The sequence below is a fragment of the Leucopleurus acutus genome (assembly GCF_964270905.1).
Source record: "Leucopleurus acutus genome assembly, chromosome: 3".
Taxonomy (NCBI): Eukaryota; Metazoa; Chordata; class Mammalia; order Artiodactyla; family Delphinidae; genus Leucopleurus; species Leucopleurus acutus.
In genome coordinates, this window is record NC_139145.1 from 730,234 (window position 1) to 744,729 (window position 14,496).

General features: G+C 62.5%; 1 protein-coding gene across 1 annotated transcript; it reads left to right on the forward strand.

Moving 5' to 3' along the window:
- Positions 1-470: 470 nt before the first annotated feature.
- On the forward strand, positions 471-13,472 carry ARHGAP45 (Rho GTPase activating protein 45). The gene is made up of 23 exons (XM_082835852.1): positions 471-677; positions 1,528-1,858; positions 4,869-5,012; positions 5,205-5,289; positions 5,366-5,438; positions 5,621-5,687; positions 5,778-5,915; positions 6,068-6,132; positions 6,315-6,425; positions 6,500-6,580; positions 8,238-8,426; positions 8,647-8,784; positions 8,885-9,075; positions 9,195-9,319; positions 9,399-9,482; positions 9,616-9,720; positions 9,830-10,002; positions 10,344-10,532; positions 10,627-10,764; positions 10,997-11,223; positions 11,306-11,516; positions 12,228-12,333; positions 12,705-13,472. Exons 1-23 carry the CDS (start codon positions 588-590, stop codon positions 13,064-13,066), a joined length of 3,423 nt encoding a protein of 1,140 aa, XP_082691978.1. The 5' UTR covers positions 471-587; the 3' UTR covers positions 13,067-13,472.
- Positions 13,473-14,496: the final 1,024 nt, after the last annotated feature.

Consider the following 14,496-nt stretch of genomic DNA (forward strand, 5'->3'; position numbering starts at 1 on the left):
GCACACCCGTGAAAGGTAGGAGGACTGGAGGGCAGGTGTCTGTGTCCAGGGGTATCCGTTACATCTGCGGAGCTGGGTGGCTTCTCAGCATGTGTCCAAGCCTATGTCCCTGCGTGTCATCGTGCTCCCGTGTCGGCACTCCTGGGTGCATCTGGGTGTGGCCGAGTGGGGGGGGTCAACGTCTCTGCCGTCCCCATGTGCCCGCCAGGGCCTTGCCCGGGACGCCAGTGCCAGGCAGGGGCACCTCAACCAACGTGCGTGCGTGCGTGCGTGCGTGCGCAGAGCTCCTGAAAGCGGAAGCTGGGGGCGGAGCCTGGGACCCCACCTTCAAGCCCACTGAGCGGAGGGGCAGGCTGAGGCTGCGGAGGGTCAGGGGTGGGTCTGAGTCACTGCCTCCGGAGGCCTTTTCCTGTGGGGGGAAGCGCCCGCCAATGAGGGCTGGGCCTGTCACGTGGGCCTGACAGCTGGGGGGGGGGTGGTGGCCAGCGACAATGTGGTCCCGAGGCCACTGACACTAGGAGCTGCAGCGCTGAGACCCCCGGCCCGCCCCGCCTCGGGCCCCTCGGGCCACTTGGCCTGGCCACAACATGTTCTCCAGGAAGAAGCGGGAGCTCATGAAAACCCCTTCTATCTCGAAAAAGAACCGGGCGGGAAGCCCCTGTCCGCAGCCTTCGGGGGTGAGTGAGCCTCTGCTGGGAGCCGGAGCGGGCGGGGATCTTGGAGCGACACCCGGGCAGCAGGGGGACCGGGGAACACCCTGCGCTCGGGCCTGGCGGGGCAGGGCCGGGCAGTGCCATGCTGGGCCAGCGGCGTGGGGCTGGAGCCAGCTACGGCCCCAGGCTGGACTGCAGGGGCCACGCAGGACGGGCCGGGATCCCCACGTCCAGTTCACAGTAGGAGCCCTTGGGATGGCCACTACACACCCCACCCCGTCCGGGGCTGCCTGTGGGGTCCAGGGAGTGTGGGTGCTCTGGGTCCGGGACTCTAGGGTGAGGGCTTAGGGAACTTGGGGCCTCCAGGCACAGTTAGATGTGAGAGCTACAGCCCCGCCACTGGGGGAATGTTTAGAGCAAGCAGAGTGTGCAGCGAGATCCATGGGGTGGGCCTCGTACAAAGCAGGCCTGTGGTGTCCTCAAGACTGAGGGGCCTAGTGGACCCTCAGAGTAAAAGCATCGAGGAGGTGTCTTCACCAGTGAGTAGGTGTGTCTGCAGTGGCCTCCCCTGAGGGGAGCTAAGGAGACCCTGGCCCTCCCTACCCCGCCCCCCTCCCAGGAAGTGGGTTGCCCCTCCCCCACACCCCGGCTGTGGTTTGGGTAGAGGCCGTTGTTTGTGAAAGCTCTGGGGAAGAGGATGTTGGGTAACAGGTGCGGGAGGGGCACAACACCAAATCTCAGCCCTCTGACCTGTGGCCTTTGATCCCCTGTGGGGTCAGGCTGAAGACCCTCCAGAGCCCCACTTCACTTCTGGGAAAACTGAGGCAGGGCCCAGTGGGGGCACCTGCTCTAGTGGCTCCCCCCACCCTCCCAGGAGCTGCCCAGGAGAGATGGGGCTGATGCAGTGTCCCTGGCGCCCAGCCTGGAACCACCAAGTGTGGCCTTGAATGCCAAGGCCACAGGCACACTCAAGAGGCCCACCAGCCTAAGCCGCCATGCCAGCGCTGCCGGCTTCCCACTGTCCGGAGCCAGCACCTGGACGCTGGGCCGTGGCCACCGCAGCCCACTGTCAACAGCCAGCCCAGCCGAGGGACCCATCCAGGGACCCTGCCCCGACACTGTGGAGGACATCTCCCACCTGCTGGCTGACGTGGCCCGCTTTGCCGAGGGCCTTGAGAAGCTGAAGGAGTGTGTTCTGCGTGAAGGTGAGAAGTGGCAGGGACGCCGCGGCCTGGGTGGAAGGCAGTTGGACACAGATATCCCAAACCCTGTGGGGTTGAGGCAGGATGGAGGGAGGGATTTGGGGAGGCTCCAAAGAGGGTTGTAGGGATGGCTTCATGGAAAAAGTCATTGCAGCTAGGGTTCTGAGGGATGTATAGGAGTTTGGCGGCAACCAGGAAGAGGGAATGTCACATGCACGGGCTCAGAAACATGGAGTGGAGGTGCGTTTGGGGGAACAAGTTTCAGGTGTATGAAATGTGTGAGGGTGGAGGCATTGAGAATGGCAAGCAGAGGGACCCTGGATGTTATCCTGAGGGTGGTGGGGAGCCGTAGAAGGTGTTAGAGCAGAGGTGGAACAAGGTCAGATCTGCACGTTGGACTGGAATGGACTGGAGGCAGGCTGAGGTCTGGACAGAGAGAGATTCAGGACGGACAAGGGGCAGGACCAGCATGTAAGCTGCAGGAGTGAGCAGCCTGTGGGATGGCAGTTCCGTTTTCTCCACGCGTCTGCTGACAGCCCAGCTTCCTGCCGAGTTATTTTCATCTGCTTCCTGTTTGTCTTTGGCCGCCAAGGAGGGCACTATGATCTCTCCTGCCAGAAACCGCAGTGCCAGGGCCATGCTAAACACTCTGGCCTGCTCCCCACAGGTGCCCATTTTACAGATGAGGAAACTGAGGCCCAGAGAGGGGCCCTGACTCCTGGCTCAACCAGCCAAGGAGGAGCCAGAGCCCGGATTCGACCTCAGACTGGAGAGACCTCAGCTTTGTAGGAGCTAATGGGCTCTGCTGTCCGGGCCTCTGCTGGGTCGGGGGGTGTCAGCCCCCAGGATTATCTGGTCCTGGGGTGGGGCTGGAGTTGTTTCCTGGGGAAACTCTCTGTAATCTCGGTTCCTTTCCGATCCTGGTGCTTCCTTGGAGGCCAGGCCTGGGCAGGGTTGAGCCAGTGGGCGTCCTGCAGGAGGATGGGCCAGGGTAGGGGCACCCTTCTTTGAGCATTGGGGCAGCCCTGGGCCAGGGGAAGGGTCTGGAGCAGAGAGCATGTGGGTTTGCATCCTGCTGCTGCCCCTGCCAGGCTGTGAGACTGGATCAGCTGTCCCTTCTCTAAGCCTCTGGCATTTCATCTGTGAAACGGGGCAATGATACGCCCTGGGGAGATGCTGACTGTAACCAGATGTCCTCGGCTCACAGTGATTGTTGTGGGGACAGTGAGAGGGCTTGGGGACCCCGTGCTGTCTACCTAGGAAGCAGTGGGCGGCGGGATCTAGGTGGGCAGGGTCTCCCCACACCTCCCCACGCCCTGTACCTGGGCCTGTTTCCCTGCCTGCCCTTGGCCGGTCCCATCCCGAATCAAATTGCATCTCCCTGGGTCCCAGGCTCCTGCTACCTGAGGCTGGGGAGCTAGCAGGACGCCGGGGCGGAGCTTTCCTCGGAGGGGGGCGGGTCTTCGGACCGGCCAGAGCCGGTTTGCTTACAGAGGACCTGGCACCAAAGACCCCGGACCAGCCAGTTGCCTAGCCCGGCCTGCGCATTCACGGTCCCTGCGCCCTGACGGCTGCGCCATGTGTATCTGCGGGACAGTGCACCCGGCGCTGGAGCAGGCGCCGGTGCGCTGCCAGGCGGGGCCCCGAGGTGAGGGGACCGTGCGGGGTGCGGGGTGCAGGGCCTGGCCAGGAGCACGTGGCACTCGGGGCATTTGCTGCCCAGCGCTTGCCTTGGCCAATGCTGAGCTGGGCATGTCCAGGCTTCTCCAGAGTCCCACCTGCCCAGGTGAGTGTGCTGCGGGGACCCAGGTGGCCGAGGCCCAGGCGACATGAGGGGCCTGGTGTGTGGGAGGAATGTCCCGGGAAGGGGCGTGGCCCGGCCTTTCCTCAGCCGGCCTTTTATGGATTCCGTAAGCTCCTTCCCACCTCCCTGAGTTGGCCTCGGGTTCAAAATCCTGCCCGGTGCTGAGGCACTGGGCTGCACTCGGAGGAATTTGGGGCCAGGGACTCCGTGGGGGTCTCCCTGTCAGTGGCATTCAGTGGGGGTCCTCAGTGCTGAAAAGGGATCAGACACCTATTTTCAGATTCCGTTTTTAAAATTTTAAATTTATTATTTATTTTTGAGCATCAGGTTCCAGGCACAGAGTCAGAGGCACACAGGTGAGGGAGATATACTCCCAGCTGGTGGCCAGGTCCCTCCTGGGTCTCAGGGTCGGCTCATTCCTTCCCCATCCATACATTCCTTCGGCTTTGTTTCCACTAGATGGTGCGTGTTCTGCCCACACACAGCGCTTTTTTCCAATTAAGAACATCTGAGGAGGGCATTTAAAGCCATGTTTGAAGATGCAGATCTGATCTTGACTCTCCTTTGCCCTAACACCTTCTGTGGCTCCCCATTGCCCTTATGGTAAAGCCAGGCAGTGTCCTTCTGCCTGGCATTCTCATGCCTTCAAAGCTAGTGGAGATGGAAAAGCTGTGTGATCCTTGAGAAATGACTTCTCCCCTGTATGCTTCAGTTTCCTCATCTGCAAAATGGGGGTGATGACAGCACCTGCCTCATGGGGTGGCTGGTCGGGAGAGAGTGAGGTAACGGGGTGTTTAAGCCCCAGTGCCCAGGCAGGCAGGGCTGGGAGAGAGCTGGACAGAGCCCTGAGAGTTTGGGGCAGGGAAGGGGCCGGGTGGGTTGCCTGGAGGAAGAGGCACCAGGACTGCAACTTGAAGGTCACTGGGAGTGTTTTCTGGAGGGACGAGGAAAGGGTGTTCTGAGCAGGACTGCCTAGACTGACATCTGACCTTTGATGACCTGGCCAGCAGTCGAGAGAGGGACAGTTCCTCACACACACACACACACACCTCCCAACGAGGTCACACACTGAGCCTCAGGCAGTTATCTTCTCCCACCTTGGCCTCAATTTCCCCACCCGGGGACAGGAGCTCTGAGGAGGGTTAGGATTAGGTGGTTAGGTGGGCAGGCTTTCCTTCCCTCCCTGCTCATACCCCCTCTGCCCGGCAGACCTCCTAGAGGCCCGCCGGCCGCTTGCCCATGAGTGCCTGGGTGAGGCCCTCCGCGTGATGCACCAGGTCATCTCCAAGTACCCACTGCTGAACACCGTGGAGTCGCTCACAGCTGCCGGCACCCTCATTGCCAAGGTCAAAGGTCAGCCAGGACAGGGCAGCAAGGGCTTTCTGTCTGGGCGGGCTTCCTGAAGGAGGGGATGTTTGAAGTGGGTTTTGAAGGATGCATAGGAGTTTGATGGGCACAACAACTCCAATGCTCCCCCATCAGTTAGTTGCACGGGTGGTCACCTCCCAGACTGGGCCAACCCCTCTCGTCCTTGTCTGTCCCTAGCCTTCCATTATGAGTGCAACAATGATTCGGACAAGCAGGAGTTTGAGAAGGCCTTGGAGACCATCGCAGTCTCCTTCAGCAGCACGTGAGTGTGGGGGTGGGGAAGGGTGGCAGAGGGTGGGGACCCATGTGCCTCTTGACACTTGCCCCCTGCCCTGCAGTGTGTCCGAGTTCCTCATGGGTGAAGTGGACAGCAGCATCCTCCTCTCAGTGCCCCCTGGGGACCCGGGCCAGGTGAGAAGGGATGGCCTGGGTGCTGCACGGGGTCAGGCTGGCAGGGCGGATGAGTACCCCCTGCCCGCTCTGTGGACCGTGGTCTCCCGCTCTGTCCAGGGGGGGCGGTGACTGTCTCCTGCAGGGTGGGCATCAAACAGTACCCAGCCCGGACTGGACTCACCTGTCTCCCTCTGGTACAGTCAATGGAGAACCTGTATGGACAGGGGAGTGAGGGTGCCCCCCTCAGCAGTGAGGACTGTGATGAGGGTGAGTCTCTGAGCCTAGGGGTGGAGGGCTGAGGACGGAAGGAATGGCGGGCTGGGGAGGAGCCCGGTATGAGAGATGTCTGTCCCGCAGGCTGCCTCTCCCCGGAGGCGGTGGACACGCTGCTGCAGCGCTGTGAGGGGGGTGTGCATGCCGCGCTGCAGTACGCCAAGAACATGGCCAAGTACATGAAGGACCTCATCGGCTACCTGGAGAAGCGGAACGCGCTGGGTGCGAGCTGGGGCCCGCGGGGCGGGGTCTGGCTGGAAGGCCCCTCCCCTCACCCCTGCGCTCACATCCCTCCCCTCACCCCTGCGCTCACACCCCTCCCCTCCCCTCCCCCTCCCCCTCCCCCCTGCGCTCACATCCCTCCCCGCCTGCAGAGATGGACTTTGCCAAAGGCCTGCAGAAGATCGTCCAGAACTGCAGACAGAGCGTCATGCAGGAGGTAGGGAACTCAAGGGAACGGGTCGGGGTCCTTCAGGCCTAGGTGTGTTTCGCCCCTCAAAGATGGGCCAAAGGAAAGGGGTTTCCCATCTCTGCAAGGGCAGCTGAGGGCGCTGGGGAGGCGGCAGGGCTTCCACGAGGGCGCCTGTCCCACCCCCGTGACTGCCGGCCCCGCCCCCACAGCCGCACATGCCCCTCCTGTCCATCTACTCGCTGGCCCTGGAGCAGGACCTGGAGTTCGGCCACGGCCTGGTACAGGCGGTGGGCACCCTGCAGACCCAGACCTTCGTGCAGGTAGGCTTCGCCCTGGAGGGTGGGTGGGGTGAAGGGTGCCCGGGTCTCCATCACACCCGTCTCCCCACCCCCAGCCCCTGAACCTGCGGCGGCTGGAGCACGAGAAGCGCAGGAAGGAGATCAAGGAGTCTTGGCACCGCGCCCAGAGGAAGCTGGTACCGCGGGGCGGCGGGGCTGGGAGGGGGCAGGGCGGGCCGGCTCGCGCATGCGCAGTCCCCTGGTGCACTCCCGGGTGGTCCTTTCCCGAGTTTTGCGGACACCTGGCAGAGTGCCCTGTGCCCGCGTGGGGCTCGCTGTGGCGTCACAGGTTGGAGCGGGTCCTGCCTCCCAACTGCTCCAGCCCCATTACCTGCAGCTGCAGCAGGAGAGGCCCTGGTCCGGGGCCCCCATCACTGTCACGGGTCAGATGTCCGGAGGGACCGGATCACCCGTGGCCGCCAGGAGCAGATCTGGGTTAGAGGGAAACTGAGGCTCTCTCAGGTCTGGTGGATGCTCCAGGTTCCTCTGTGTTGCTCTTTTCCCACCTCTCTTTTGGGCTGTTCCAAAGGCATTAGCAATCTTTTGCACTGCTCTTCAGGCCTGCTAACAGGGTCTGCGGTGCAAAGAGCCCCCACGGCCCCTGCTCCAGCTAGTGGTGTCCTGTGGCACATCTGGCAAATGAGCCTCTCCCCCCTTTTCTACACCTGATGACAGCTTGCCGAGTACCCTGTTCTGCTTCTGGCCTTTTACAGTCACCTCCATATCCAGGGACTGGCCCCATCTCACTCCATGTGAAACTCCTCCTCCCTTTTTCTCAGCTACAAGTGCTCAGCTGCAGAGCCACAGGGCTTAGTTCACTAAATCCCTATTGATGAACAGTTTAGTTGTTGTTGAGCTGTTGCTGTTTCAAACACCACGGCTGTGACGAGCTTGTGCCCCTGTTCTCAGACATGTGACCTAGCATTTATCTCAGATCAGTGCCCGAAAGGTAATGGCTGGGTCACAGATGTCATGAGCATAGAAGCTGACCTCCTGAGCCCCAGCCATGCTTTTCCTCTTCTGTGAGCTCTAAGTTCATATCCTTTGCTCACCTTGGATTGGACAGTAGCCTGTTTCTTACTGACTTGCCAGAGCTCTTTACATATTAGAGAACCCAGCCCTTGATGACATGTGTTACAAACTCCCCCACCCGCAGTTTATTGTTTTGACTTTTGATTTAACCTGTTGCCTGTTTTCCCAGTTGAAACCCACGATTGTTAGTAGCAGTCTTTTATGGTTTCTGGGTTCTGTGTCACATATGGAAAGGCCTTCCCCATGCTATGTTTAAGAAATTCTCTCATGGTTTCTCCTAGTACTCATGTGAGCTGTTTTCTTTATGTTTAAGCTTCTGATCGTGTAGACTGTGAGGTGTGGCCCCCAGAAGGCCCACTGGGTTTTGACTAAGTGCTCTTCCTGCCAACCCTGAGGGTGCCTGACTTCCTGTCTGAGCAGCCTCACTGTTCTCATCTCTGAGATAGGAAATGAAAGAGATAGAAGCACAAGTCGCTCTGGCAGGTGTGGGTGTAGGTGTCAAGAGGATGATGTAGTTGGTGTCTCCTTCAGAGCTCAGCTGTGCCTCAGCTTCCCTGGCTGTGAAATGGGCATGCCAGATACTGGTTCCTCCCTGGGTCGCCCTGTAGGTGTCACCTCCTGTCCTTCCACCACTGGTTCTTGGGTGGGGGCCTCTGTTTGCTTGACTGGCCATGGGATTCTGGCCCAAGGGATGGGGGTGGCAGAGGTCCCTAATGCGGTCTCTGGCTGATGGTGCTGGTCTGGTCCTTCCCATGTCCACAGCAAGAAGCAGAGTCCAATCTGCGCAAGGCCAAGCAGGGCTACGTTCAGCGCTGCGAAGACCATGACAAGGCCCGCTTCCTAGTGGCCAAGGCAGAGGAAGAGCAGGTGGGCGCTGGCCCGGGTGCAGGGGGCGTGGCCTCCAAGACCCTGGACAAGAGGCGGCGCCTGGAGGAGGAGGCCAAAAACAAGGTGAGGGCGGGTCACGGGGCAGGACCCATGGTGTCAGGGCCTGACCTGTGCAGGATTGCCCCCCGCTGGGCCTTTGTCTGGGCTGTGCCTCCTGCCAGGAATGCCTTCCTGTCCTTTTGTGCCTGGCTGATTTCCATGTGGGGCCTGAAGATGCCCTGAGGGCTGAACCCCAGACTGAGGCCTCTCTGGGCACCCTGCCCCGCCCCCACCCCCACCCCAGGCGGAGGAAGCCATGGCCACGTACCGCACGTGCGTGGCAGATGCTAAGACGCAGAAGCAGGAGCTTGAGGACACCAAGGTGACGGCACTCCGGCAGATCCAGGAGGTCATCCGGCAGAGCGACCAGACCATCAAGTCGGTGAGCACCGTGCTCCCACCCCCAGCCCCCGCCCCTGTCGCTGCCCGTCCAGCCTCAGGACCTCCAGCACTTAGGGCCCCTCCCACCTGCCTGCCCGTAGGCCACCATCTCCTATTACCAGATGATGCACATGCAGACGGCCCCGCTGCCTGTGCACTTCCACATGCTGTGCGAGAGCAGCAAGCTGTACGACCCGGGCCAGCAGTACGCCTCCCACGTGCGCCAGCTGCAGCGTGGCGAGGAGCCAGACGTGCACTACGACTTTGAGCCCCACGTCTCCGCCAACGCCTGGTACCCTGCCGTCTGCGCATGCCTGGGGGAGCCGGACTTCCCTCCTGAGGTGGGGGAGGGGGCAGTGAGCCTCAGTGACCCCCATCGTGGCCCCTTATTTTGGCTGTTGGTCCCACCAGGTCCCCAGTCTTGCGCGCCCGAAAGGGCAGCTTCAACGTCAGCGATGCTGCGGTGGCGGAGGCTGCGGGCTGCCCCCCAGAGGAAGGTGGGCCTGGCGACGGGGAGCTTGCCAAGGAGCGCAGGGGTGAGTGTCCAGCAGGGGCAGGGGCGGGCGCGGGCCCCCTGCAGCCCCCTTCAGCCCTTCACTGGGGACAACTTGGCAGGTGGGCGCGGACACCAGGTGCACAAGTCGTGGCCGATCGCCATCTCAGACTCTGACGCCAGTCTGGACCCCAGCCCTGGCTCAGGTGAAGGGGCCTGGCCGGCAGGTGGGGGGGTGGGGGGCTCACGGAGCTGCCGCCCCCGCCCCCAGGTTTCAGCGGGCTCATTGTGCAGCCGGGGGCCCTTGGGGGAGTCTCTGACAACCCGTTTCCTGCTCAGGGGACTTTAAGAAGTTCGAGCGCATGTCTTCCAGTGGCACCATGTCGTCCAGCGAGGAGCTGGCCGACCAGGAGAGCAGCACAGGCGCATCAGCCTTTGACCAGGGTGAGGGGACCCCTGGGCGGGGCAGCGGGGAGGGGGGGGTTTGGACTCTCTGTGCGCCTGGCCCTGACCTGCCTCCGTAACCTGACCACCTGCCCCCCACCCCCACCAGATGACCTCAATGGCATGGCCCCGGAGCTGCCTGTGGCCATGCCCAGCGGGCCCTTCCGCCATGTGGGGCTGTCCAAGGCGGCCCGTACCCACCGGCTCCGGAAGCTCCGCTCGCCGGCCAAGTGCCGGGAGTGCAACAGCTACGTGTACTTCCAGGGCGCCGAGTGTGAGGAGGTGAGCGGAGGTCCCGGGGGAGCCAGGCACCTACCTGCATGTGCGCCCTCAGGACGGTGCCATGCAGAGCGCTGGAGGGAAGTGAAGCCAGGAGCACTTGCAGTCTCCGGGGGGAGAGCATCCCAGGTGGAGGGCTCAGCCAGTGCTGAGGGAACCAGAGGGCCGTGGGAGCAGCCCAGGCTGCACTGGTGGCAGGGGCACGTTTCCCAACCAGGAGGGGTGAAAGCTGCCCTGTAGGGGGGTGATGAGAGCGGCGGGGGTCGCGGTGGAAGGGGGAGCCGCGGGTGTCTGTGCGGAGCTGGGGCACCAGGAAGGTCTGCTCACTCCTCGCCTGCTCCCAGTGCTGCCTGGCCTGCCACAAGAAGTGCCTGGAGACCCTGGCCATCCAGTGTGGCCACAAGAAGCTGCAGGGCCGCCTGCAGCTCTTTGGCCAGGACTTCAGCCAGGCCGCCCGCAGCACCCCGGACGGCGTGCCCTTCATCGTCAAGAAGTGTGTCTTCGAGATCGAGCAGCGGGCGCTGCGCACCAAGGTGACCGACGCGGGCACAGCTGCGGGGGCTCCAGCCGAGGGGCCATGCAGGGAGGGGAGGGGTGTGGGCCCAGGCTGACTGCGGGCTCCCACAGGGCATCTACCGGGTCAATGGGGTGAAAACGCGTGTGGAGAAGCTGTGCCAGGCCTTCGAGAACGGCAAAGAGCTGGTGGAGCTGTCGCAGGCCTCGCCCCACGACATCAGCAACGTCCTCAAGCTCTACCTGCGCCAGGTGAGACAGATGGAGACAGAGCAGAGCAGATCCTGGGCTGGACCTGAGCTTGGTGGGGGGCGTGGCCAGCTCTAAGCAGGGTTGTGGTTGCTAGGCCAGGGGCGTGGTCAGTACAGGGTGGGCGGGACCGGTGGCTGTCAGGGGCGGGGCTGCTGTTAGGGGCGGGGCCAGTGCAGGATGGATGGCGTGGGGCCAGGCCCATTGACCCCCACACCTAACCGTCACCCTGCAGCTGCCTGAGCCGCTCATCTCCTTCCGCCTCTACCATGAGCTTGTGGGGCTGGCCAAGGACAGTCTGAAGGCAGAGGCCGAGGCCAAGGCGGCAACCCGAGGCCGGCCGCATGTCACCGAGAGAGAGGCTGTGGCCGTGGCCATGGCGGGCCGGCTGCGGGAGCTCCTGCGGGACCTGCCGCCAGAGAACTGGGCCACGCTGCAGTACCTGATGCGGCACCTGCGCAGGTGAGGGCTGGCCAGGCCGGGGTCAAGGGCGGCGGGGTCCCGGGAGGCGCTCACACCTGCTCCTGCACCCTCTGACCCCCAGGATCGTGGAGGTGGAGCAGGACAACAAGATGACGCCAGGGAACCTGGGCATTGTGTTTGGGCCCACGCTGCTGCGGCCCCGGCCCACTGAGGCCACCGTGTCCCTCTCCTCCCTGGTGGACTACCCACACCAGGCCTGCATCCTGGAGACGCTCATCACCCACTACAGCCTGGTCTTTGAGGAGGAGCCCGAGGTGGCATCTGGGTGCCAGGTGAGGGTTGTCCACCCTGGGCGGGGGGTGTAGGGCTCTGTGAACATCATGGGGGCCGGGAATCTCACTCACCCACAGCAGGATTAGACAGAAAGAAGGGCTGGGAGATGTCTGGCTCGGACGGGGCCACAGCCCCGTCAGGGGCACCCAAGGCATCTTTTAAGCAAAGAACTGGATGAAGTGTGGGTTCAGATCTGCGGACGGAGCCCCAGGCAGTGCAGAGGCCCTTCGGCCTTCCCCCACATCCCCTGGAGCTCACATCAGAACGCACTAGACCCGCCGTCCTGCCCCTTCTCCCATTTCCCGTCTCTGTGCTGCCTACAGCACATCCTCTGGGTCCAGCCTGCTGCTCTCCTCAGCCGACAGGCCTTGTTTCTGTTCGCTTCCAGGCAGCATCAGCTCCCACGCTCAGTCCCCACTGTGCGTCTTTAACCCCTCATCTGGCATCTCTGGCTGTGGAGGTGACACGCCTGGGTGTGGCCTCAGGACAGTGGCTTCCACGCTGGTGTCCATGCAGGGCCTGCCTCAGCCTTTCTGGCCAGGGCCTCTGCCCGCTTTGGACGAGCTCAGCCTGCTCGTGACTTGGGATCCGGGGGCCTTACCTGCTCAGCTGCAGCGGGTGTTAAGTTTTTAGGGTTTAACAAGACAGAAAAATGGAATGTGAGATGGCCGGAACTGTGGCGCTCCCTGACCTCCATTCCGCCTCTGCAGGATGTGACGTCCAACCAGGGGGCCGAGGTGGTGGTCCAGGAGCCGTATCCGGAGGCCAGCCAGATGGCCTCACCCCTGCCAGAGGAAGCTGAGGATGGGGGCCTTGGTGAGCAGTGGGCCCAGGCGGCAGATGACACAGTGGGTCCACCTCAAGGGCTGCATCCCGGTTTGTCTCCCATGGAGACCATGAGTATCACCTGCTTTTTCACTGTCTTTAACGTGTTACAAACTCTTGCAAAGAGACACCCTTTCGAGGTGTTTTTTCCAACACCGAGAAATGGGCACCCCGAAGTGGAAACTACCCCAGTGTCTGAGACCCTGCACCTCCGCCTGACCCGGGAGGGTTCTAAAGGGGGAGCTGGGCCTGCTGGGGGGAGGCGGACGCCCAGTCCTCCGCCCAGTGCCCCCCACCCTGCTCACAGGCTGTCCATCTTTTTCTCTCTCTCTGTCCCTGTCCCTCTCCCTTGGACTTTCCAGAACCCCACGTTGCCTCCAATGACTCCGACTCAGAACTGGAGGAGGCCTCGGACCTGCCATCCCCAGCGGGTGGGGCGGCCCTGCACCGCCTTGGCTTCCTGGAGAAGTTGGGCGGCATGGAGGGTGGCCGGGACAGCCGCAGTGGCAGTGAGGAGCAGCTGGGCACTGCTACCGGGGAGGAGGAGGATGGGCCCGGGCCTGGGGTCTGGGAGGACCTCGGGGAGGAGCCGGCCCGGCGGCTTGCCGAGCACAATACCAACCAGTGCAACAACGTGGCTGTGGCCCGCCTGCCAGCCGTGAGGCTCCGTGGCGGGCGGCTGGCAGGGGGCGCGGGCTGGGAGAGGCGGCCAGAGTTCGTGTAGCTGGGGCAGCGGGCAGGTCTGCTCCAGGCTCCTGTCCCTGTGGACACGTCACCGAGAGGCCTCTCCCGCCCACAGCGGCGAGGGCATCACTGGCCAACTTTTCCAGAAGCTTCTGCCTGCGCTGCTCCGCACGCCCACCAGGCCCCACTCCTCTGAGCTGGGGGATTCTGCTCTTGGAGTCGCCCCGGCTGTGATGGAGGGACCCTGCCCACCCTGGTGCTGGGCCGTGGAGGCCACACGGCAGCTGGGAGGAGGGCTGGACGCCTTTGTGGATGGTGGGCGGGTGGCCTTGGGATGCCCTGGCTTTTACGGAAAACTGGGTTTGGATACCTGGGGCTGAGGATGCAGTGAAGTTCCACGATGGAGTTCTTTGACAGGCACATTCCTTTTGCATAAAATAAAGTCTTTAACCTCAGCCTGTCTTCTCTGGCAGCAGTGGCCTAGCGACCCAGACACACAGGGCACTAAGTGCCATCCCCAGCTCCTCGCTGGGCTTGAGGGGCAGGGCAGGGAGCTGTGAAGAAGAAATTCCACCACAAGGCAGCCCCGTCAGGCGCGGGAGCCCAGGTGGCCATGGGGCCCAAGTCCCATTGACTCCTGACTCGGGCCGCCAGCCCCCGGTGGCTCCCGAGCACTGAGGTGTGGCTGCTGTGCTGAGGAGCCGCAGCTGAAATCTACTTGCACCAAAGGCCTCTGGAAGACAGCGGCCACCACGTGGAACGGCACAGCGAGGAAGAGGCGAACACCCCTCACCCAGCTCAGAGGCCCCAGTTGGGTTTATCCCAGAGGGCTGGGGCCGGCTCAGAAGAGACACAACTATTCATTTGAGGAATTAGATGGAATTCACACCCAGTCATGGTAAAAGCTGCTGGGCCTCCATTCCTGATATAGAACAGCTCACCCCAAACTTCAGTCCCCCACCCAGGCTTAGATAAGACCCACTGTGGCAGTCAGGGCGCTTTGCCCCTGCACACGCTTCCTAAGAGTGAGCGGCGGGCGGGGGGAAGCAGCCAGCAAACTACCAATGTGTTTTGCAAACAGACATAATGGGCCGGGGGCGGGGGGGGGGGGGGGCACACCCTCTCGGTTACACATGGCCTCTGGCCACCTCTGCCCTGTAGAGTTGAGCAACTGTAGCAGGGCCACCTGGCCAGCAAAGCCAACATATTGACCGTCTTGCCCTTTACAGCAAAACTTTGCTGACCCCATCTATGTTTTTAAAAAAAATGCTCAGAAGAATGAGCAAATCTATTAACATTTCAGAGTGCTCAGCAGGACAGGTAACGGCAAGAAGGCGCCCCACTGTCAGGGGCCAAAGCATCTCTAAGGAGCCTGGCGGATCATGCCACACAACTTCACAGGTTGCACCGCCTTCAGACAAGCCTGGCCCAGGCTCACAACATGTCCTGGTGGCCGGAGTGGGGGACTGG